Raw genomic sequence first — 21,994 nt, forward strand, 5'->3', positions numbered from 1 at the left:
GCCGCATTCGCGGTTTCCAAAGGCACCACGAAGTTCGCTCTTCCTACCACGGGTATGCGTCAATGTGTAATCTCGTCGTAGCCTGCGCTTCTGGCACACCGATTCGTTCATCCGTCCTTTACCTCGTTCGACACGGACACTCGGGTATCCCGTGCGGCAAGTCGCAGGCAAGACGTCGTTCGACTCGACGAAGAAAACAAAAAAAGAAGAAGGTGGTCAGTCGCGCACTGCCGATCTTTTTGCGCGTGTCGTTCGTTGAAGCGCAACATGTGTTTCCGAGGCAGGACAAACCCAGGTGGTATCGTCCAAGCCAATGGGCGTGCAGCATATGGCAAGCATCTCCCAGGTGACATGAGCAGGTGTCAAGTCAAACTCGTGATCAGACATGACAGGCAAGCCAGACCAGGTGAGCGGTCCAGTGCTTGCGAAATCTAGAGTCCGCTTTTCCGTTTAAGCGCGGAAACGTTGCCACCCGATGCTTTGTCTCGGGCCATCGGCCGTCGAAATTCTCAGCTGAGGAGCTGGTCGGGAACGCAACCTCCTCCTGCTGTTCCCGTGACGACAAGGGCACATGACATTTCTTCCCAGCGCCTCTGCTTTCGTTTCGAGTTGCCTCGTGCGTACGTAGCAGCTGATGGCTCATTGTCGATTTCGATTCGAACCCGTCGCCATGCCAGAAAAAGGCATCTACCTCTACTACAGTAACGATGCACCGCATACCGAGCCGTCCCCGGCGCCGATCGGGCACCACCTCTTGCATACCACGCCCGGGTCGGTCTCGTCAACCAGCACAGGTCCAAGCGGCGACCGCCGAGCGCCGCAGCCCTCTGAGCCGCTCGGTCTGCGCACCAACTTTTCAGCGCGGAATCAGCCAGAGGGCGTTGGCACACCACCGCTAATCTACGACGACCCGATTCTCGAGGAGCATGACCCCAAGCACCTCGCGGCTGGCAACTTTGACTCGCGCTCGAGCTCTGTCTTTGTCAACTCGATCGCGGTCGTCATTGGCGCTGCCGTCGGCATTGGTCTCGGGCTCTTGCTGGCCAAGCTCGACGTTGGCCGTGACGTTGAGCAATGGATCGCGCTGCCCGGCGACCTCTTTGTGCGCGCGCTCCGGTGCCTCGTTGTGCCGCTGGTCTTTTGCTCGATGACAGTCTCGATCGCCGAAGTGATTGTCCTCAACCGGACGTCGGTCTTGACGCTCCGGACCGTTTTCGTCTTCTTCCTCACGTCGTCGCTCGCGGCGGTTCAAGGCATGATTGTGGCTATGGTGTTTCGAGCCTTGTACAGCGCACCCAACGCGGTTGCAGCGGCTTCGGCGTCGAGCAATGCCGCAATCATCGGGCTCAAATGCGCCAACGGGCTCTTCCTCGGCGCTGCCGAGAACGGGTCGGTCGCGTGCTTTGAGCCCAACGCGACTGGCGCAGCCTTGTATCAGGTCAACGACATCAACAACGTGCTCAACATCCAAAGCAAGTTCCAGCAACTCTCGCTCACCGACCAAGTGATTGCGATCATCAACTTGATGGTGTCGGACAACATTTTCAACTCGCTCGCCAATGGATCGCTCTTGAGCATCATCATGTTTGCGCTGCCGCTCGGCGTCGCGGTTGCCAAGTCGCACTCGGGCGCCGCCAGTACGAACGCCTTGCTCAACCTCCTCCGCCAAAGCCGGAATGCGCTTCTCTCGCTCATCAACGCCGTGCTCGCCATGACCCCGATCGCTGTTTGCTTTCTCGTGAGCTCGTCCATCATGTCGTACAACTCGAACGCGTCGAGCTTTGTGTCCCAAGCCGGCTACCTCGCGCTCGCCTTTATCAGCGGCGTCGCGTGCCACGTCTTGGTGACGCTGCCGCTCCTCCTCTTCCTCTTTACGCGCATCAACCCGTACAACTACCTCCGGCAGCTCTTCCCGGCGTATGTCTTTGCGTTTGGGTGCTCGTCGTCCATGGCGACGCTCCCGGTTGCCGTCACGGTGATTCACCAGACGCGCCAAGTCTCGCCGGGGTTTGGCCAACTGATCATGTGCCTGGGCACGCCCGTCAACACGAACGCGGCGGGCTTGTACTACCCGCTCATGACGACCTTTCTTGCCATTGCGTCGGGCAACACACTCGGAATGCCGCAGCTCGTCGTGCTCTACTTTGTTTCGCTCTTGGGCTCGATGGGCACAGCGCCGGTCCCAAACGCCGCGCTTGTGATGCTCATGACGGTCTGGAAGACAGTGTTTCCGAACGAGACACTGCCATCAGCATTTGTCTATATCGTCGCGATCGACTTTCTCTTTGATCGCATTTGCACCATGACCAATGTCAACGGCAACATGGTCGCCACCCGAATCCTCGCCGCTCGTTTCGACGACACGAGCAGCTCGTGCTCGGGCGACGAAGCGGCGCATCGAACTGAAGCCGTCACCGAAGAAGTGCCGTGATCGTCGTCAGCATCCTACTTGCGCGTGTGTATTGTTGTGCTATCTATCCAATACGAGTAACCCTGTCGTTGAACCTCAAGTGCAAACGCAAAGCGGCCGGTTGTCGGCATTTGGGAATGGCTTTGGTTGCTATTACTTGGCTAGCTGCTCGGGCCAACACAGTAGGACGTATGCAGAAAATGGGAATCGACGTTGTCCGTAGAGTCGTGCAGTGGGTCTCAGGTATGCAGGAGTGGTCCTGGGCAGAAATACGAAGAAGCATCATGGGCGTGATGACGGCCATGGCCAGCGTGTCTAATTCCCGAGCGACCAGACAAGACACCGAACAAGAATCAAACCTTCGGTACGCGCCGACATACGACGAGACGATTGCGTCCGTGGTGCGCACATATACAAGTAATATGCACGAACGCGACCAGGCAGTCGGCGCATCTACGTACAATAAGATCGACGATGCGTTCTGGCCCGGCAATGCACACGCGCACCAAAGCGCCTTGGTTCGTTCTGGGTAAGGTCAAAAGATACGGGGCAAGGCCAGGACATCTCACCCAGGAGCAGCAAGAGTGGTCCGCCCAACGTAGCCATGTGAGTGTTTCATGGCCCAGGCAGTTCCACCCAGGGTCGCCACCATATGTTTGTCGCGCCATCTTGGTTGCGAAATCGCCGTGGGACGGACCGAGCCGCATTTCTTAACTTGCACTTTGGACGCGACCGTGCTCATGGACAAGCAGCGAAACCAAGGCATTTACCTCTTTGTCGACGAGACGCCGTCGGACAATGGCACGCCATACCGCGCCTCGCGCCGCGCTAGCTCGGGCCCGACGCCGTCGTCCGCGGGGTCCAAGGGCAGCCGTGGGCCGGCGCCGTACGACGTTGGCCTTCGCACCAACTTTACGACCAACAACCACCGCGTGCATGACGCGATGGGCCCGGGCACGCCGCCCCTCGATACGCAGCTCATCTACGAAGACCCGATCATGGAGGAGCCCAACAAGCAAATGGCGCGCGGCGCTGGCGGCTTTGACCAGCGCACGAACGCGCCGCTCGTGAGTTCGATTGCTGTCATTATCTGCTGCGCGGTCGGCGTCGGCGTTGGCATTCTGCTCGCCTACCTCAAGACGCCAGAGGGGGTCATGCAGTGGGTGCAGCTGCCCGGTGACCTCTTTGTGCGCGCGCTGCAGTGCCTCATTGTCCCTGTGGTGTTTTGCACGATGGCAGTCTCGGTCGCCGAAGTCGTCGTCCTCAAGCGCACGTCCGTGCTCTCGTGGCGGACAGCGGGCGTCTTCTTCCTAACGTCGTTCCTCGCGACGGTGCAAGGGATGCTGGTCGCGTTCATTTACAAGTTCCTCGTCGACGGGTCGAGCGCCGCCGAGACGGGCACCGACGGCTCGCACTTGCTCAACTTTACGCTCACGTGCGCCAACAAGGAGACGCTGCATCAATTTCCGGACGGGTCGGTCGCGTGCGCGTCGGCGGGGGCAGCCAACGGCACCAACTACTTTATCGTCGAGGACATCAACAAGGTGCTCTCGCTCAACTCGCAGTACGCGCAGCTCTCGCTCACCGACCAAGTGATTGCGACCATCAGCCTCATGGTACCGGACAACATCTTTGCCGCGCTCTCGGACGGCACGCTTCTGAGCATCATCGTCTTTGCGTTCGCTTTTGGGATTGCAGTCGCCAAGTCGCACCTCGGCAACAGCGACGACAACCATTTGCTCACGCTGCTTCGCCAAGTGCGAAACGCGCTCCTCATGTTTCTCAACGCCGTCTTGCGCCTCACGCCGATCGCAGTCGTGTCGCTCATTGGCGGTGCCATTGGCAGCTACGGTACGACCGCGACGACCTTTATCTCGCGCGCCGGCTGGCTCGTCCTCGCCTTCTCCAGCGGCATCTTTAGCCACGTGCTCATTGTGATGCCGCTCGTGCTCTTCCTCACGACGCGCATTCAACCGTACACGTACATTCGCCAGCTCGTGCCCGCGTACGTGTTTTCGTTTGGCAGTTCGTCGTCCATGGCGTCGCTTCCTGTCGCTGTCACGGTCGTCCAGCAGACGCGCCAAGTGTCGCGCCAAGTCTCGCAGCTCGTCATGTGCCTCGGGACCGCCGTTAACAAGAACGCCGCGGGCTTGTACTACCCGGTCATGGCCGTCCACCTTGCGTGCGCGTCGGGCAATTCGAGTTCGTTTGGCATCACACAAATGGTCGTCCTCTTCTTCGTGTCGCTCCTCGGCTCGATGGGCACGGCGCCGGTGCCGAATGCGGCGCTGGTCATGCTCATGACGGTCTGGAAGACGGCGACGTCGACGGCGTTTCCGCAGCAGGCGTTCACGACCGTCGTCGCCGTCGACTTTCTCGTCGACCGCATGTGCACGACAACCAACGTCTACGGCAACATGATTGCGACGCGGATCTTGGCCGCGCACTACGACGAGCCCAACGAGACGGGCGACGAACATTGATCGAAATAGTACTTTGCGCCGTCTTTCTATATGTGTTACGTGGACAATATCGTGTGTTAACTTTAAAAAAAAAAAAACTTGACATGACTCGCGTCCACAATGTGCCATGCGCCCGATGCAAGCTTCCATCGCGCCGCTGGATTACTTCCGAGCACTAGAGATGCCATCAGGGGTAGGGGTGACATAGCAAACCGCTTCAATTTGTAATCCCCAGAAACGTAGAGACAGGAGGAGGTTGCCCATCGTTCGTTTGCTCCTTTTTGTCCTACCCTGCAGGGCCGTAGAAGTGGAAGAGAGGGTGGATTTTCGCTACGTTGGCCGGACACGATGGCGTGCACTTGGCGGATGATGCGCTCCGTGCGCTAGAGTAGCACCACGGCGTTCGAATTTGACGGCGCAGAAGCACCGCAACAATGTACCACCGTCCTGGTGCTTGCCTTTGCCGCTCACGAAGAAAGGGGCAAATTACTTACAAGGCCGATTGCGAGCACGGTTGCTGCGTGTTGCAGCCACATCATGACGCTGCGCTTCGTCGTCGCGATCTTTCTTTCGTGCGGCCACCAGCTGGGTGCGACGTGCGCAGACGTCACGGACATGGAACCGGTCGACGTGGCTCGGTCCTCGGCCATCCGGGTACCGCACCGACCGCTCACCGATGCGAACCGACCGCTCTTGGGGTACGAGACCACGTCATGGCAGGCTTTGGGTGGAGGATAACCACGCCCCACCTTTAAATGACCTTGTGCCGTGACTGGCGCAGAGCGCTCGAGCGCCGTCGCGCTGCCCAATTGTATGCTCGCACTTGAGCATTTGCAGCCGCAAGCCGCTGTCTCGTGGACACGTAACTGCCAACCGTTTCACACCAAAAGCAACGGTTCGGAGCGCATGAAAATCTTAAATATGTGTTGATTCTACCACAACTACCTTAGCTCGTAGACCTAGCGTGCGACTAGACGTCACGGGCGCGACTTGCTTCCTCTTCGACCATGGCGGTCTGGTCGTGGCCCCACGACTCAAAGCCGTCGTCAAAGTGCGCGGCGAGGATGCGTGTGACCATCATGTTGCCGTTGATGTTGGTCATGGTGCAAATGCGGTCGAGGAGAAAGTCGATCGCGACAACGTAGACAAACGCCGACGGCAGCGCTTGGTTGGGCAGCACCGTCTTCCAGATCGTCATGAGCATCGCGAGGCCCGAGTTGGGCACGGGCGCCGTGCCCATGCAGCCGAGCAGCGTCACAAAGAAGAGGACGGTCATTTGGGGCGGTCCCAAAAGCCCGTTGACGCCAGCAACGTTGGCCATGAAGACAACGAGGACCGGATAGTAGAGGCCGCCCGCATTGAGGTTCACAGGTGTGCCAAGGCACATGATGAGCTGTGCGAGCGACCGCGACACTTGGCGCGTTTGGTGAATGACCGTGACGGCGACCGGAAGCGCCGCCATGGACGACGAGCACCCAAACGCAAAGACGTAGGCCGGAAAGAGCTGGCGCATGTAGTTATACGGGTTGGTGCGCGTAAACAAAAAAACGACCATGGGCATCGTCACAAGCACGTGAAATACGACGCTCGTGCTGAACGCCAACAAGAGGTACCCGCCTTGGGCCATGATGGCCGACGCGTTGCCGTACATGACGATCGCGCTGCTAACGAGAAAGACGACCGCGATCGGCGTCAGGTACAAGACGGCGTTGATGAGAATCAGAAGCGCGTTGCGCGTTTGGCGCAGTGCATTCAAGAGCGCATTCGAGCGCATGTGGCCATTGTGCGACTTGGCGACTGCGTACCCGAGCGGCAAGGCAAACATAATGACCGAGAGGAGCGCGCCGTCGGCGAGCGCGCTAAAGATGTTGTCGGGGACCGATGTGTTGATGATACCAATCACTTGCTGCGTGAGCGTGAGGTCGCTCAGTGCCGTCGTGTTGAGTGTGAGGAGCCCGTGGACGTCGGCGACTTGAAACTGCGCAAGCGACTCGTTCGCGCTGCCACCAATGCACGCAAGCGACGAGCCATTCGTGCCCCTTTCCGCGAGGTACTGACCGTTGCGGCACTGCAGCGCAAAGACGAGACGCGGGGCGGGTGCGGTGCTCGCGACGGAGCTTGAGGCAAACATGCGACGGTACACGATGGCGACGACAAGGCCTTGGACTGTCGAGAGAAACGACGAGAGAAAGTACGTGAATGCCGTGCGCCACGTGAGCACCGAGGTTTTCTTCAGTACGACGACTTCAGCGATCGAGACGGTCATCGTGCAAAACACCATGGGCACGACGAGGCAGCGCAGTGCACGCACGAATAGGTCGCCGGGCAGCGCGAGCCATTGGAGGCTGTCGCGAGACATGTGCAGTTGCGAGAGACCGACGCCGGCGCCGGCACCGACGATCGCGCCAATGATGACCGAGAGCGTGCTCACAAACGTCCGATGGGACCGAGGGTCGTAGTTGCGCGTGTCGTGCTGCTCCTTCTCGGGCACTTCTTCCAATAGCGGGTAGTCGTTGGCGTCGTCCACGTGGCCCAAGATCGCATCGTCGTCGTCGTTGTGGTTGGGCGTTGGCGTGAGCGTCGATGGCCGCGACAGTGTCGATGGCCGAGAGAGGTTGGACGGGCGTGTGAGATTGTTCGATGGGCGAGGTTGCTTAGGTGTGGTAAAGTTGGTTCGGACGTCGGCGGTTTCCGGCGGCGGTGGGCGCCGGCGACTATGGCCGCTCGAGGTCGCCGACGAAGACGCACCCGACGACGACGCTGCGTGGGGTCGTCGGCGCGGCGGTGCCGGTGCCGGTGACACGATCGGGTCGCCCGCGTACAAGATGACACCCGGCATGCCCTTCGTGACGAGTACTTCTGTGCACGTCCAATATTATTCGCGTAGGTAATTGCGACCAGCTGCGATGCCGAGCCTTCGCATGTGTGCCTGGGTGCCACCCGCGCCGCTTTTACAGTACAGCGCGATACAGTCGTTCGTTTGATTGGCTCGATCTCCTTTGATACACAACATCCCAACGCGTTCTCGCTTCTCCGAGTTGCCTTCAACCGTGCTGTCAACTTTACACTGGCGGCGACGCGGCCTCGATGGCGCTCAACCCGCGTACGCAGTGGTTGCTGCTTCGCAGACAGCACACCTCGCGTCTGCGCTACTACGCTACTACGCGGCTGGCTGCGTTTTGGAGGCTGCATATCATTTTCTGCGCTGCCGCCCGGCAATTTGGAAATGGTTTGAGCGCAGACAGAGAAGCCGACACGGCCAAGACTCTGTCGCAGCACACATCGTGGTTGTTGCTTCAGCGGTGGTGGAGTGCGCGGGCCGCGGTATGCTAAAGCTGTTGCCAGCTCTGACGACGCTATGGCCTGGAGCTGCGAACCACACATGCAGACAGACAGCCAGCATGGATCTACGCTGGCGGTGCGCTGGTGCGTTGGCCGCTCAAGCCAGTGCGTTGCCGCCACCTGTATCACCCTTTCTAACCGGTTTTGTCACATTGCCGTTGGGCTCTCTTAACCGGTTATCGGTCGAGCCGAATGGATCGCATAACCGGCTTGGCTCGTAACCGGCTCGAGCGTATCTTACACGATCGGCGGCGGCGATGCACCCGGACCTGGAGGCGCACCTCGTCGAGCTCAAGACGCGCCAGCGCAACATGCAAGCGCGATAGCTTGGCCGACGGAGGCTCATGATGCGTAGGGTCGCGCGCCGCATTGCCCTCGAGAAGAAGCAGCAGATGCGCGACGCGACGATGGCCGAGTTTAGTGCTGCCTACACGGACATGCTCAAGCGCAAGCAGCGCCAGATCCAGCAGCATCAAGTGATCGCCAAGAAGCGGAACCACGAGTTCCTCGACAGTCTCCGTGAGTACCAGCGGTCGGTCGCCGAGAGTCGCCCTACACCGGGTGCGATCGCGCTCGAGAAGGCCAAGGTCGCGTTCGTCGACAAGGTCACCGAGGTCTATCCCGCGTGGCAGGAGGAGCTGCAGCGCCTCAAGATGCAGCGCTTGCGCCAGCTCGAGCAGGAGAAACACGAGATCGAGTACCGCCGGCTGGTCGCCCAACAGGTCCATCTCTCTCAAGAAGCGAATGGCTGCCTACTCTTGTCGTCTAGAGCTTTGAGAAGGAGCAGGGACTCGAAGCGCTCTTGCGGCAGACCGTACGTCAACTCGAAAAAAAAGTTTCAAGTTGATATTCTGGGCATAGGTCCACGAAATCAACTTGGCAACGAGCGTCGAGCGCAACGAGACGTACGAGCGGCAGCTGTATCGACAGCAAAAGCTCAAGGAGGCCATGGACCTCGAGCAAGCCATCCGCGAGAGAGCCGAGGACGAGCGCCGGCGCATGGAAGACGATCATTTCAGAACGCTCCTCTCCCCGCAGGCAGATTACGGTATCAGAGGGGTCGTCGCCGCTTGCTCATCATGCCCTATTAGAGCACCTCGCGACCAAGTACACGGCCGCCAAGGCGCCGCTACCAGTGCTACCAGAGCCCGATCTCTTTGCCTCAATTCGCCCGCCAGCGTGCGTATCCATAGCAGCGTGACAGCGTGCATAGCGCCTTTGTGCCAACGTAGGCCTCTCGAGGTGCCACCGCCGTCGTTGGCGAGGTGCACAACGCAGGCGATTTCAATTCGTTCATGATCGCGTAGTTCCCCAGTTCTCTCCGACCCCGTGGCTGCTCGACCGACGCTGGTCGAGCCATCTGCGGCTCTTCTTCCGCCATTGCAACACCATATTGCAATCGCAGCTTCCCGTCCAGAAGAAGCCGCCCCGCTTGTCGAGCGCCCGTCCCTCGTCGTCGACGAGCCAGCACAAAGTGACACGGACGATCCGATTTTGAACGACTTCTACCGCATGACGCCTGCGGTCGCGTCGCCAAGTGAGCCTGCACCAGCACAAGTGCTTGCAAACTCCGAGATGCTGGCGACCAAACCACCGAGTCCAGCGCCTGCCGTCCCAGCCATGGCTTTAGTGGCACCCGTTGTGACAGCGCATCAACCAACTCAAGTACCTGAAGCGCCGACTGTATCAATACCTGTGGACCCACCGGCATGGACACCGTCGATCGTTGTTGCGGCTGTACCGGAGCCAACGGAAACTGTCGTGGCGTCGCTGCCACAGGAAGCACCAACGATGCCCGTGCCACTGACAATTACGATGCCACTGGCAAACGAAGACGAGGTGCCACGTCCGCGGACAGCGAGCCCAGCATCTGTGACGCCCCCGTCACTCCCTGCCACCGAGACGCCCGATGCAACGCTCGCGACAGTCCTCTGCGCTGTGGATCAAATCAAGAAGCCCAAGACGCCGTCCCCACAGCACTCGCCACAGTCTCGGCTCAGTGTCTTTTCGGACGCTGGACTCGAGTCGGTAGACCTTGGCGACGCGCCCGTCGTCACGAGCCACCGACAGTCGTCCCCGACACTGCGCGCCTTCAGTCCCGTCATCGATGTGCTCTCGCTGCCGGTGCCAGACGTTGTCGAAACACTGCCAGCACTCGAACCAACTGCCGTCGTTCCGAATGCCGAGGCTCTACCTCCGGCGCTGCCAAGTACCGAGCAAGCCCCGAGCCCCGTACCAACTCCAGAGACACCAACTGCCGCTAATGACGCCGTGGAAGACGCCACGACACCACCCAAGCCAAGTGAAGGCCTCGAGGCGGCGCCTGTCGTCGTGCCAACTGTCACCGACGAGCATCCGAGCGGTAGGACCTTGTGCTCACCGGGATCTGCAAACTCAGTGGTAGAGCCATCTCCTGTGCACGAAACAAGTGCCAAGGCGAAGCAACGCTCACCGCTCCATCTCGAGCTCGACGACGAAGCTAGCATGGACGATCCACCCATCGAGTCACCTGTCCCAGCGCGAACATCAGCATTTCCAGCCGCCGAGTCGCCGGTACCCGCGCGGACGTCGGCCTTTCCAGCTGCCGACTCTCCAGAGCCGGTACCAGCTTCCGGGTTTCGTTCTGCCGACGATGGAAGCGTCGATGAGTTTGAGTTTGAGGCGCCATCCCCGTCCAAGCAAATGGGTACGGCGACGGCCAAGCTGAGTGACGCCGAGCGGCTCTCGCTCCTCACACAGCTGCTGGATCGGCTCGAGACAAGCGCTCGAAGTGGCGAGACACACTTTACGTCAAGCCCCGACGCGATTGGCCTCCAGTCCAAGCTAGATCTTGTCAAGTGCGTCTTGTTCTCTGGATGCACTGAGTCGCGCGTGTTTGTAGAATGGCAACGACCGGGCGCAAGATTAGCATTTTTGGGGCCGACGTGTGTTATGCGCTCCTCCTTGAAGCACTGCAGGACATTGGCCCATGTACGTTCGCGTTTTTTGAGGGTTTACTAACGGTTAGGATAGACCTCTTTACTGAAGACCTTATGGTCGGTAAAATGACGCTTCAGCGACTCACCAAGGCGTACCAGCCCAACCGCAACAAGGAAAAAGGTTGAGATTGTCTGTCGCATCTGACTAGAATTCGATTGGCGTAGACTATTGGCGCCTCTTCAACGCGGTCTTGAGCCTCCTCGTGACCGAGCACGTCCTCCCCCCTCTCGACGCCGCCCAGGTCTTCTCGACTGCGTTCCTGACGCAGTTACAAAAGGACGACCGTACGGCCCGCAAGGTTTGATGATGCCATGCGATCAGCATGATGGGATTTCTGAGTTTCATCGGGCTAGCTGCGGGAACTGTTGCTCTCCCTTTGCCCCGAGCCACAAGCAAAGACTACCGACGCCAAGTCCGATACGAAGCCGAACGAAGTGCCTTCTACCGAGCCAGCAGCGATGGACGCACCACCCAAGTCGACGCCGGCAGCGGCACCCGTCGTTGGAGCCCCAGCGGTGCTCGGCCTCGCTTTTATGCGGCAAAGCTCACAGACCTCGTCGGGCCGAGAGCCCGTCTTTGGCCGCGCCAAGGCGTCCCCTATCAAAGGCGCAAGTCTCGGTCAGCGGGTACATAGCATTTTGCCTAGATGTAGGGCTCACCACGTGCAGGTGCTCCGAGGCGCCAGCTTGCGCGACTACTCGGACTTTGAGGTCGACGACGATGAGATGGAGATTGGTTCGATGGCACCCACTTTGGCCAGTCGGTCCTCGGGACCCAAGCCTGTCCTGGGGAAGCAGCCGTCCGCAAGACTCTCCGTCTCGAAACCTGCCGCGTCACAAGACGATGATTTTGATGAAAACTTCTAGTCGCGCTTTGTACTACATAAGGAAAACGCAGTCATTCGCGTGGTCGTACAAATGTCGCCGCAAGGACTCGTCGTTGTTGCGGCGTCCTTTATTCTACATGTATGTTCGCAGTGAGCCGTTCAAGAAACAATGTGCTTGGAGCCAAGTGCAAAATGACGTGGCACGCTCGGAATGCATGGCACCGGATGTCCCAGCCTCTGCGCGTTGATTGGTCGGCGAGCGATGGGCAGTTGGGAATGGCTATCACGACGGGCGAGGGTCTCCGGGAGGCGATGGGCGCCGAAGCGATCGCGCCGGGCGTCATCCTGCAAGGTCAGCTCATCCGCAAGCGCGCCGTCTCGTACGCCTCTTCTGCATGTATTCTTGGATGAAGGTTGACCTCTCGCTCCACGACCGCTAGGAAAGGTCTCCTCTTTGGTGACATTGAGCTCGCCGACAAAGGTACTGGGCTGCATTGCGCGCCATGTAGCTCAAGTGATGCGCAGAGCTCGTACAGATGATGGCGCACTCGGGCGAGGCGCCGTGGACGAAAGCGACGATCGTGCAGCTCAACTGGGACCTGCACATCGGCGACATCATCCAAGTGACGGGCGAGGCGCGCCGCGAGGCGTCGAACGGCGACCGTATCCTTGTCGCGATTCAGAGCTATTCCGTGGTGGCGAGCTGGGACGTACTGCATCCTGGTACTCGTCCTCGGATTTTTTTTCACATTTTCGACCAATTTCCAAGTTCAATTTTAATTGCTGCTGCTAGGCGCGCCCTTTGAGTATGGTGCGAGCAGCCATATTGTACCAGCGCCGCTCGCAACCAAGCAGAGCTACGACAACATGATCCAGCTCGCCGGCCAGAATGCATGCAAATTTTATTTCAGCAATGCCACGTGCGACCGCGGTGACGGCTGCCATTTTTACCACGGGTACACGCGTAGTCGTCACCACGCCCGTCGTCGTTCAAATAAGAACGTAGACCGATCGACAAGTACGCCGAGCTTCGCGCCGAGTGGCTCGAGAAGCGGGCGGCGCAAAAGCGGGCACTGGCCATGGTTGACGGGGACCCGAACGACCCGCATTCGAAGGCGCTCAAGAGCCATCGCGCGGCGCTCTTCACCGAGTGGCTCGTCGCAACTTTTGGCGCGTCGACCCTTGGCGCGGGCACTGGCGTGCTCGACGTGGCCGGTGGCAAAGGCGACATCTCGTTCGAGCTCGTATGCAAGCGCGACCTTCCAGCAACGCTCATCGACCCGGTACCCGACACCACATTTGCTTTGAGCTGACAGCGGCGTAGCGGGTCGTCAAGCAGCGCAAGGCGCACCTCAAGTACATGGCAGCACATCAGAAAGCAAAGTGGTCCCATGTACGCTCGTATGTAGTGTGGTTGCATCTTGAGCACGAACTTAGATTCTCGCCGAGCTCAACGACGCGCTGGTCGTCACACACGCGTCACTGTTTCGCGACTGCGCGGCCCTCGTTGGCATGCACCCGGACGAAGCGACCGAGCCGATCGTCGACATGGCACTGCGTCTCAACAAGCCATTTGCCGTTGTGCCATGCTGCGTCATGAGCCGACTCTTCCCAAATCGCGAGTGCAACAATGGCAAAGTCGCGACCTACGACGAGTTTGTTGCATACCTCAAGGCCAAGGACCCGCGCATCCACTCGACATTTCTCCCCTTTGCAGGCAAAAACCAAGTCGTCTACATGCTGCCGTAAGGCTCAAGAACTAATAACACCCGCCAGCATAATGTGTTTGGTCGAGTCCGTTGCCGTTGATTGGCTGGTCGTCATTGCGATACTCGTGCGTGAGCACCCAGGAGGAAGTCCTCGCCCCCAACCGCGTGCGACGACGCAACGCTAGGACGCAAGACCCTTGCGTCATGAGAGCGTCGTTACCCCAGCATAAAGCAGCTACGTTTAGCACCTTCGACGAGCAGGCTCCGAGTGCTCGTTGCACGGTGCGATCAGTGGCACCCGTTTCAACATGACGTGGCAGCGCCAAAAAAAGATTGCATATTGCTGCGATGTGATTGGCTATTACGGTTCTTTTTGGCCAATCATATGCGTATGGAGTAGGGATTGGCTGTTGGGCGCTGGGGTATATGGCTTGAAGCGCAGTTTGAGACCATGGGCAACAACAAGAAGGGGGCGGCCAAGTCGTCGGCGACCAAGCGCAAGGCGCCGGCCAACAACAAGGACCCGGGGCTCAAGAAGAAGGCCAAGAAGGACGCCAAGCCCGCGGCCAAGAAGGGCAAGAAGGGCGGCGCCAAGAAGAAGGCGGTGCCCGAGGCCGCACCGGTCGAAGAGGACATCGAGATTGACGATGAAGACATCGAGTTCTTCGAGGTGCGTCATGACCCGCTGCTACATACGATGCTGATGCGTCTACCTAGGCGCACGGCCAGTACTCATCATTCCTCAACTCGATGGACACCGCCGCCCTCGAGTAGAATGACCATATTTGATCACCGACGTGGCTCACGCAGCAATGAGTAGGAAGTCGACGACGAAGAAGCAAAAGCAAAAGCCGATGAAGACGCTCGAAGAGATCGAGGCCGCGCCGCGCGCCATGTCGATCATCGAGAAGAAGGCGCCGGTCGACATCTCGACCAAGCTGCCCGTCAAGTCGATTGACGGCGTCGTCAAGCCCAACCAGCTCATGCAAGACATTGTGCAAGAAGCGCATGACGCCAAGGAGCGCGCGGCCGAGGAAGCCGCCGCGGAAGACGACGAAGACGACGAAGACGACGAGGACGACGAGGGTGCTGACGACGAGGGTGCTGACGACGGCGACGACCTCGGCAGCGACGTTTCGGACCTCGAGTGCGAAGAGATCACGGACGTGGCCGAGCCCGAGGCCAAGCCGACCAAGTCGATCTCGCCCGAGGAGCTCAAGGCGATGCAGATCCGCCGCCTCGCGTCCAAGAAGGAAGAGATGGCGGTGCTCTGCGAAGCCATTCTCGAGTCGCCCGAAGACGGACTCAAAAAGTCCAAGGACCACCCAGACAGCTTTAGCAAGTTTCAACAGCTCCACGCCATGTGCGAAGACACGGACTTGACGCTATGCAAGCTCGCAATGCTCTCGGAGCTCTCGGTGCTTCTGGACATTCTGCCGGACTACCGCATCCGCCTCCAAGGCGACTCGGACGGTCCGCAAAAGAAAAAGGTCAAGGAAATGAAGGAGTTTGAAGCCTCGATGCTCAACATGTACCAAAAATTCCTCAAGTTTCTCGCCGCGACGGCCACCAACCGCCTCCAGAAGCTCAACCCGAACCAGGCGTCGCGCACCTCGGCGCAGGTCGTTGCGTTTGAGCTGGCCGAGACCGCGGTCAAGTGCATGGCCGAGCTTCTCAAAGTCAAGTTTTCGTTCAACTTCAACCTCAACCTGATTGTCGCCATGGTCCCGTTCGCCGACTCGCCGTTCATGACGATCCAGCGCCCGACGTGCGAGGCGTTCGAAGCCGTCTTCAAGGTACTGTCGTTATCAACGCTTTCTGGATGTCCTTGCTAACCTTCATTACCTTAGGCGGACAAGACGGGCGTGGCGCCGCTGGAAATCGTGCGTCAAATGTCCAACTACGTCAAGAAGCGTCACCACCGGTACATGATCTCTATCTTATGCACCCGAGGTCTCAAGGGCATACTAGCGTCACGGAACGCATGATCCGCACGCTTCTCGCCATGCCGCTCGACGTGACGATGGAAGCCGGTGAGATTGCGCGCAAGGTCGCCAAGTCGAGCCGGAAGAAGCGTCGTCGCCTCCAGCAAGACGTACGCTGCACGTCGCCTCGCACACCGAAACCTTACACGTCTTGCCCATTAGGGTGACACGATCGTGACGGGGCTGAAGGAGGCCGAGGCCGTCGTCGACAAGTCGGAGCGCGACAAGACGCAGGTACGAAAGCTCCTCAATGACCATCCAGTGGACGCTCCCATGTGTGTAGGCGGACATTCTGCACGAACTGGTGCTCATTTACTTTCGCATTCTCAAAAACTCGACGTACTCGCCGGCGATGCCTGCCGTGCTCGAGGTACCCTCCTTTTCTAGTCGTCTTGACATGCTAAGTCGACTAGGGCTTGACGAAATACGCCTACTTGATCAACCTCGAGATCATGATTGATCTTATGAAGGTGCTCAAGACGCTCTTGCGCGAAGACATTTTGCCGCTCCAGTCGGCGTTCCACGCTGTGCTCACCGGCATCAAGACGCTCCAGGGCCCCGGCGCGGAGCTCAAGGTCGACGACAAGGAGTTTGTCGACGTGCTCTACAAGCTTCTCTCGCGCTTTGCCGAAGGCGAGAACGTTGCGTCCTTCCCGACTGCGCTCCAGTGCGTCGAGGCTGTCTTTGTCCGAAGGAAGGAGATCATGGTCGACCGTGTCGCCGCGTTTGTGAAGCGTCTGGCGCTCGTCTCGACGTACCTTCCGCCGCACCAGATCCTCGCGGTCTCGGCGCTCATTCGCAGCCTCTTCCATCGCTACAACAAGCTGCACCAGCTGCTCGAGAACGACCAGGACCGCGTCGCGTCCGGTGTCTACCGCGCCGACGTCAACGACCCGGACTTTAGTAACCCATTTGCGGCCGCGTGCTGGGAGCTGACGCTCTTGGGGCAGCACTACCACCCGGTCGTCGCGTCCTTCTCGCTCGGCACGGCGGACCTCGCGCCGTCGCTCCCGAACGAGTACCCCAAGGCGCTCCTTGATCGGTACGATACGATGGGCACTGGTGAGTTTGCGCCCCGGATCGCGATTCCCAAGCCGAACCCGCTCTTCAACAAGATCGCCCGCCACGAAAAGCAAAAGAAGCAGGCCAAGCCCGTCTTCATCGCGCCCGTGTACCGCCGCCCGTCGACCTTCTTGACCGCGTGCCTTGAGCTCGACGAGGCCGAGAACACGCTTCAAGCGGCCCCTTAATACCTCATATATTGCTTGCACGTTGTACAAGTGGTCTGAAGATTGCAGCATGCAGTAGACGGACGTGCAGCATCATGCAGCAGCTGGAAAGAGCGGGATGGCGCGCTGCTTGGGGCGACAGAGGCCTTGTTGGGGCGGTGCCGCAAGCGCCTCGATCGCCGTGCAGAGCGCCGTCATCTCCGAGGAGACTTGGGGCAGGACCGCAGACGCAGCGCGGGCTTGGAGTTGGCGGAGCGTTGGCAAGGACGCTGCCAAGTGTGTCGGATCGCCCGCCAGTCGAAAGTGCAGCGCCGTGAGGTCGCGAAGGACGTCGTCAATGCCAGCTCCGCGATGGACGCTCAGTCGCTCGAGCGTCTGCCATAGGACGCGCCGCACGATTCGCACCAGCGGCTCGCGAGGTCGGAGCATGCTCAAGGCAGGCGCCATGCTTGGTCGGGTACTCCGTGGGCTCGGCAGCAGCAGCGGGAAGAGGCTGCCGACCGGGTCGCTGGTCGATGGCGACTTCAGGCAGCGGCGGAAGGCGACCTCCAGAAGCATGAAGAGCGTCATATAGAGCACATGGATCATCTCCATGCGACCACGTCAGTTCATCACCAAGGACCTCAAGGAAGAGCATCGACTCGCCTACCCACGGGGTCATGCTTCTCGGTGCTGTGGCAAATTCCAATACCTCTATCCTTGAATAGATTGCACATATATTTATACGGGTTGCTGAGAAGGTCTGATTGGCCAAAAATGGTTTGGCCAATGAAAACGACTTTATGATGACCATGCCGCGCATCGCAGCTCCGCGGGCATGCATCCTCATGCAGCCCCTGGAGCCAAGGGCGATGCTGCTTGATGGCGTCATCTTTGGCGTCACCTATTGCCTTCTTCCATGAAGCTGTGGGAATTGATGGAGAAGAGCATACAACGCTGTACATGGCAGAATTATCTTAACTTTTGAAATTTGTGAAAAGTTGGGCCGCATCGACTTAGGCCATGGAGCCATCCTTGGCGCCCGAGCGCGCGACAACGCAGGCCATGACGAGCACGACGAGCGCCGCGATCGCAAAGATGAGCGCGCCGATCGCAATCTTGTTGGCAAACGACTTGAAGAGGTCGAGGACCGCCGGGCGGCACTTGGGGTACACGACGTCGGTGGCCGTGTCGTACTTGTTGGTTTCAATATAAGAGAGGCACCACGAGGCGGTCGACGTCGTGAGCGGGCAGTTGTCCTGGCCCCACTTGTAGAGGTCCGAAAAGTCGACGTCCTCGGTCTTCTTGCACTCGTCGCAGATCGTCTTGAACGTCTTGACGTTGAGTTCGACGAGCGAGCCCGCCGCCGTCGAGTTGAGGCTCTTGCAGAGCCCCGAGAGGCCCGTTTGGTCGTTCGCGTTGAGGTTGAGCGCCTTGATGATGGGCGTGAGCGCCGACGAAGTCGAGGGCGAAAAGATGGCAATCGCGTCGCCGAGGCTGCCAGCGGCGCAGTAGTGCTGGAGCATGACGCCGCAGTACGCCGTGTCAAAAGCCTCAGCCACCGACTTTTCAGCGTCCTCGGCCGGGAACTTGGCGTCGCTCCACTTGTTGGCGGTCGACGCACCGGCAAAGCCCGTGATCATGATGAGGATGAAGATCGCGAGCGCGACAAACACGAAAAAGCTGTACGTGTAGAGGAGGCACTTCTGGCGCTTGAGCGCGCCCATGAGGCCCATGAACGCGATGAGGAGCACGAGCACGCCAAAGGCGAGGATGAGGTTGAACGTGGTCGTCGTCGAGCCGTTGGACGCCGACTCAAAGATGTTGGACCATCCCGACGACGTCGACGCGCCGACCCAGATGAGCAGCGCGCCAGCGACGACGAACGCGAGGTTGAGCACGATGAGCGTGACCTTCGAGATGTCGGTGCACATAGTGGCTGGTGGTAGCGAAAAGGCAAACTGAACACGACGGTGCCGAGCGTGCAAATTTTCGAACACAACTGCGCCGGTTGTGATTGGTGGTCGGATTTTTTGCGGACGATCTTGGGTCGTATCCGGACATGTATCCACCACCGAAGAAGAGTCCTCACTTTCTAGTCGATGAAGAGAAGGTCTGCGTTCGCTGGTCGTGCGTCGCGAGGTCGTACCGTATTCTAATGCGTTTGCTCGATGATCTATTCGCTGCGGTATTCCCCGTACGTTCACCTCGGCCGAGCCGACGAACGATTCTCATGACACGACGTCTTCCGTTCTATGCAGCCAGTGTTGACGGTGCGTGGCAGAAGCCGCGGTGGGGCCGGAAGAAGCAAGCGCGTTCGGAGAAAATGAAAACGCCCAAGGATGCAAAGCAAGGACATTGACGTATTCAGCGTGTTCGTGCATACACCAGCGCAAATGGATCGGGCAAGTGACACATTCATTGACAGTCACCCCCAAGAAACGACGCTCTGATGCTTCCTCTGATAGTGCACATGCGACTAGTACGCGTAAACACAGCACTCGCGAAGTGCTGACCTCAGGAACAAGCTCACGGCGTCCTTGAGCGACACTGTAAGATTGTATACGGCAGGCGTGCAGTGTGGTCAGACGGGCCACGAGAGCACCTTGTGCATTGTGTTGACATGGGAATCGAAGGAGCCCCCAACGCCACGGATCGGACCAAGCAGTGCACATCACGGGGTGGGTGCTTCGGTGGCTTCGATGCGTCCTGGTGGCGGCATTCTGGGGGCGTCAGCCATTAGCCCCGAATTGATCCAAGATGACGTCACGACAGCACCCCAGTGAAGACCAGAAGAAGGCATTCGACTCACGACCTCGGAACCAAAAATGCCTCGGAACCCACCACGGTCATCAGTCGAGATATTAGCAGTTGAGATCGGTTGAGATACGAGCGCGTCAAGATGTTCGTCGACGAGATCGACCAGCTCCTCGACACATCTCAGAGCTTAGAAGCGAGCATGACGTGCCGGACGCTCCAGTGGCGTGCGGGCAAGAAAGGGCACGAAGCGCAGCTGGATGCTTCAAGCTTTGAGATTGCACTATATTCTGATTGGCTGTTGTGAGCCAATCAGCGCAAAGGCCATCTGAGCACATGACCGGCAGCCGGAATGGCAGCCACTTGCGCATCCCCTCTCCAAGCCGCAGGACAATGGAGTCTGCACCGCTGCTGCACCCGCCGTCCGCGCCGTCCTCAGCCTCGTACACCAAGCCACTGGCACTCGGCCTCGCTGTCGCCTCGCTCGTGTCAATCGCGCTCCTTGGGTCGTCGGCGTCGCCGCAGGTGCCCCACGCCAACCTCCCCGCGCTTTCGCTGAGCTCGTCGAGTAAGGTGACGCCCGAGTCGTTCACTGGCGACCTCCGCGACCGCTGCAACGTCTCGTTCTTGGAGCAGAATCTCGACCACTTTACAGCGTCGCATGGCACGTACCAGCAGCGCTACTTTGCGTGCGCCGAGCACTGGACGCCGGGCACGGGGCCCATCTTCTTCTACACGGGCAACGAAGGCGACGTCGAAATGTACTTGACGCACACGGGCTTGATGTGGGAGAACGCCGCCGACTTTGGCGCCATGCTCGTCTTTGCCGAGCACCGGTACTTTGGCCAGTCGATCCCATTCAACGGGACGTTCTCCAAGGAGAACATGCGGTTCCTCTCGGTCGAGCAAGCCCTCGGCGACTACGCAGTCCTTGTCGAGCACGTCAAGGAGGCGTACAACGTCTCGCGGGATAGCGCGCTCATCACGTTTGGCGGTTCGTACGGCGGTATGCTCGCCGCGTGGTTCCGCCAAAAGTACCCGTACCTCGTCGACGGCGCGATCGCCGCCTCAGCGCCGCTTCTCGCGTTCGAAGGCGAGTCCCCGCCGATTGACAACGAAGCTTTTAGCCGTATTGTGACGTTTGGCGCAACGCCCGCGGCCGGCTCGTCGGCCAACTGCGTGCCCAACATCCGCCAAGCGTCGGCGGCCGTGCGGGCGGCCGCGACGACGCCCGAGGGTCGCCAGAGCCTCAAGAGCGCGCTCCAGCTCTGCTACGCACCGACGACGGAGGCCGAGGCCACGTCGCTCGTCGACTTGTTTACGGGTGTCTTTGGCGACCTTGCGATGGGCAACTACCCGTACCCGTCGTCTTACATAGCCGAGAACCTGCCGGGGTATCCGTACCGTGCGGCGTGCGAGCACTTGGCGCCCGACTTTGCCAACGATACGAGCCGCCTCCTGAATGGGATCAAGGACGCGGCCGGCGTCCTCTTCAACTCGACGGGCACCTTGCGCTGCTACGACTGGAACGCGACGGCGCCGGTCCAGACGGAGAATTTCTGGTCGTACCTCTGGTGCTCGGAGATGTACATGCCGTTTGACCAGAACGGCGTCGATGACTTTTTCCCGGTAAGCTTCCACAACGAGACGCGGGACGCGGCCCAGTGCCTCGAGAACTGGGGCGTCGAGCTGCGCCCGCGCTGGGCCAACACGGTCTTTGGCGGCGTCGACGGCCTCAAGTACTCGTCCAACATTGTGTTTTCGAATGGCAACTACGACCCGTGGTCGGGCTACGGCGTCTTGGCGTCACTGAGCGACTCGCTCATCGCTGTCGAGATTGACGGCGGCGCACACCACCTCGACCTCATGTTTAGTAACCCGTTGGACCCAGTCTCGGTCGTCAAGGCGCGCAAGCTCGAGCTGCACCAAATTCGCCGGTGGATCCACGAGAAGAAGGCCAACAAATAAAGCATTTGGATAACCTTTTGTACAAAATGATGGTTTTACAAAATGATGGTTTTTTTATGTTTCATCGCGACGCTTCTCGCACCCAAACGTGCCACGTCATAGTGTAATCTGAGTGTACTTCAACCGACCAGCAACCACATTCACTTCGTGAAGTACGTCCAACCAAAGATAATAAACCAAGGGAAAGATACTTGTACTAATTTATTTTCCTAGATCCGACACAAGCAAACGCGTGTCAGCAAGGCATCATGCTGCCAGTAGCACCATCCCCGATGCTGTGAGTGATGGCTTGTGGACCCCTTTTGTTCCGAGTGCGTCATTTTGATCCCACTTGATCAAATTCCCCAT

The 21,994-nt window shown here is 59.2% G+C and overlaps 9 protein-coding genes across 9 annotated transcripts; 6 read left to right on the top strand and 3 right to left on the bottom strand.

The window, feature by feature from the left end:
- The first annotated feature begins 588 nt into the window (after positions 1–588).
- SDRG_16807 (hypothetical protein) lies at positions 589–2,552 on the top strand. The gene has a single exon (XM_008623027.1). It carries the CDS (start codon positions 635–637, stop codon positions 2,429–2,431), a length of 1,797 nt encoding a protein of 598 aa, XP_008621249.1. The 5' UTR covers positions 589–634; the 3' UTR covers positions 2,432–2,552.
- A 558-nt stretch (positions 2,553–3,110) lies between these two features.
- SDRG_16808 (hypothetical protein) lies at positions 3,111–4,980 on the top strand. The gene has a single exon (XM_008623028.1). It carries the CDS (start codon positions 3,151–3,153, stop codon positions 4,891–4,893), a length of 1,743 nt encoding a protein of 580 aa, XP_008621250.1. The 5' UTR covers positions 3,111–3,150; the 3' UTR covers positions 4,894–4,980.
- Positions 4,981–5,768: 788 nt separating this feature from the next.
- On the bottom strand, positions 5,769–7,740 carry SDRG_16809 (hypothetical protein). The gene has a single exon (XM_008623029.1). It carries the CDS (start codon positions 7,709–7,711, stop codon positions 5,843–5,845), a length of 1,869 nt encoding a protein of 622 aa, XP_008621251.1. The 5' UTR covers positions 7,712–7,740; the 3' UTR covers positions 5,769–5,842.
- Positions 7,741–8,428: 688 nt separating this feature from the next.
- Positions 8,429–12,109, top strand: SDRG_16810 (hypothetical protein). Its single transcript, XM_008623030.1, has 13 exons — positions 8,429–8,527; positions 8,570–8,936; positions 8,984–9,028; positions 9,076–9,262; positions 9,306–9,393; positions 9,447–9,479; positions 9,522–10,576; positions 10,619–11,051; positions 11,096–11,184; positions 11,227–11,313; positions 11,358–11,491; positions 11,547–11,819; positions 11,862–12,109. Exons 1-13 carry the CDS (start codon positions 8,472–8,474, stop codon positions 12,057–12,059), a joined length of 3,045 nt encoding a protein of 1,014 aa, XP_008621252.1. The 5' UTR covers positions 8,429–8,471; the 3' UTR covers positions 12,060–12,109.
- A 170-nt stretch (positions 12,110–12,279) lies between these two features.
- On the top strand, positions 12,280–13,818 carry SDRG_16811 (hypothetical protein). Its single transcript, XM_008623031.1, has 7 exons — positions 12,280–12,399; positions 12,460–12,500; positions 12,545–12,742; positions 12,813–12,975; positions 13,026–13,302; positions 13,344–13,412; positions 13,457–13,818. Exons 1-7 carry the CDS (start codon positions 12,296–12,298, stop codon positions 13,766–13,768), a joined length of 1,164 nt encoding a protein of 387 aa, XP_008621253.1. The 5' UTR covers positions 12,280–12,295; the 3' UTR covers positions 13,769–13,818.
- A 340-nt stretch (positions 13,819–14,158) lies between these two features.
- Positions 14,159–16,993, top strand: SDRG_16812 (hypothetical protein). Its single transcript, XM_008623032.1, has 8 exons — positions 14,159–14,398; positions 14,446–14,498; positions 14,549–15,524; positions 15,579–15,652; positions 15,700–15,823; positions 15,876–15,947; positions 15,997–16,083; positions 16,127–16,993. The coding sequence occupies exons 1-8, from the start codon at positions 14,180–14,182 to the stop codon at positions 16,961–16,963; spliced, it is 2,442 nt and encodes an 813-aa protein (XP_008621254.1). The 5' UTR covers positions 14,159–14,179; the 3' UTR covers positions 16,964–16,993.
- Positions 16,994–17,035: 42 nt separating this feature from the next.
- SDRG_16813 (hypothetical protein) lies at positions 17,036–17,603 on the bottom strand (the record flags this gene model as incomplete). The annotated part of the gene is made up of 2 exons (XM_008623033.1): positions 17,036–17,530; positions 17,592–17,603. 2 exons carry the CDS (start codon positions 17,601–17,603, stop codon positions 17,036–17,038), a joined length of 507 nt encoding a protein of 168 aa, XP_008621255.1.
- A 252-nt stretch (positions 17,604–17,855) lies between these two features.
- Positions 17,856–18,910, bottom strand: SDRG_16814 (hypothetical protein). Its single transcript, XM_008623034.1, has one exon. The coding sequence runs from the start codon at positions 18,853–18,855 to the stop codon at positions 17,938–17,940; it is 918 nt and encodes a 305-aa protein (XP_008621256.1). The 5' UTR covers positions 18,856–18,910; the 3' UTR covers positions 17,856–17,937.
- A 1,033-nt stretch (positions 18,911–19,943) lies between these two features.
- SDRG_16815 (hypothetical protein) lies at positions 19,944–21,710 on the top strand. Its single transcript, XM_008623035.1, has one exon. The coding sequence runs from the start codon at positions 20,015–20,017 to the stop codon at positions 21,644–21,646; it is 1,632 nt and encodes a 543-aa protein (XP_008621257.1). The 5' UTR covers positions 19,944–20,014; the 3' UTR covers positions 21,647–21,710.
- Positions 21,711–21,994: the final 284 nt, after the last annotated feature.

Source organism: Saprolegnia diclina (assembly GCF_000281045.1).
Source record: "Saprolegnia diclina VS20 unplaced genomic scaffold supercont1.154, whole genome shotgun sequence".
In the NCBI taxonomy this organism is placed as follows: Eukaryota; Oomycota; class Saprolegniomycetes; order Saprolegniales; family Saprolegniaceae; genus Saprolegnia; species Saprolegnia diclina.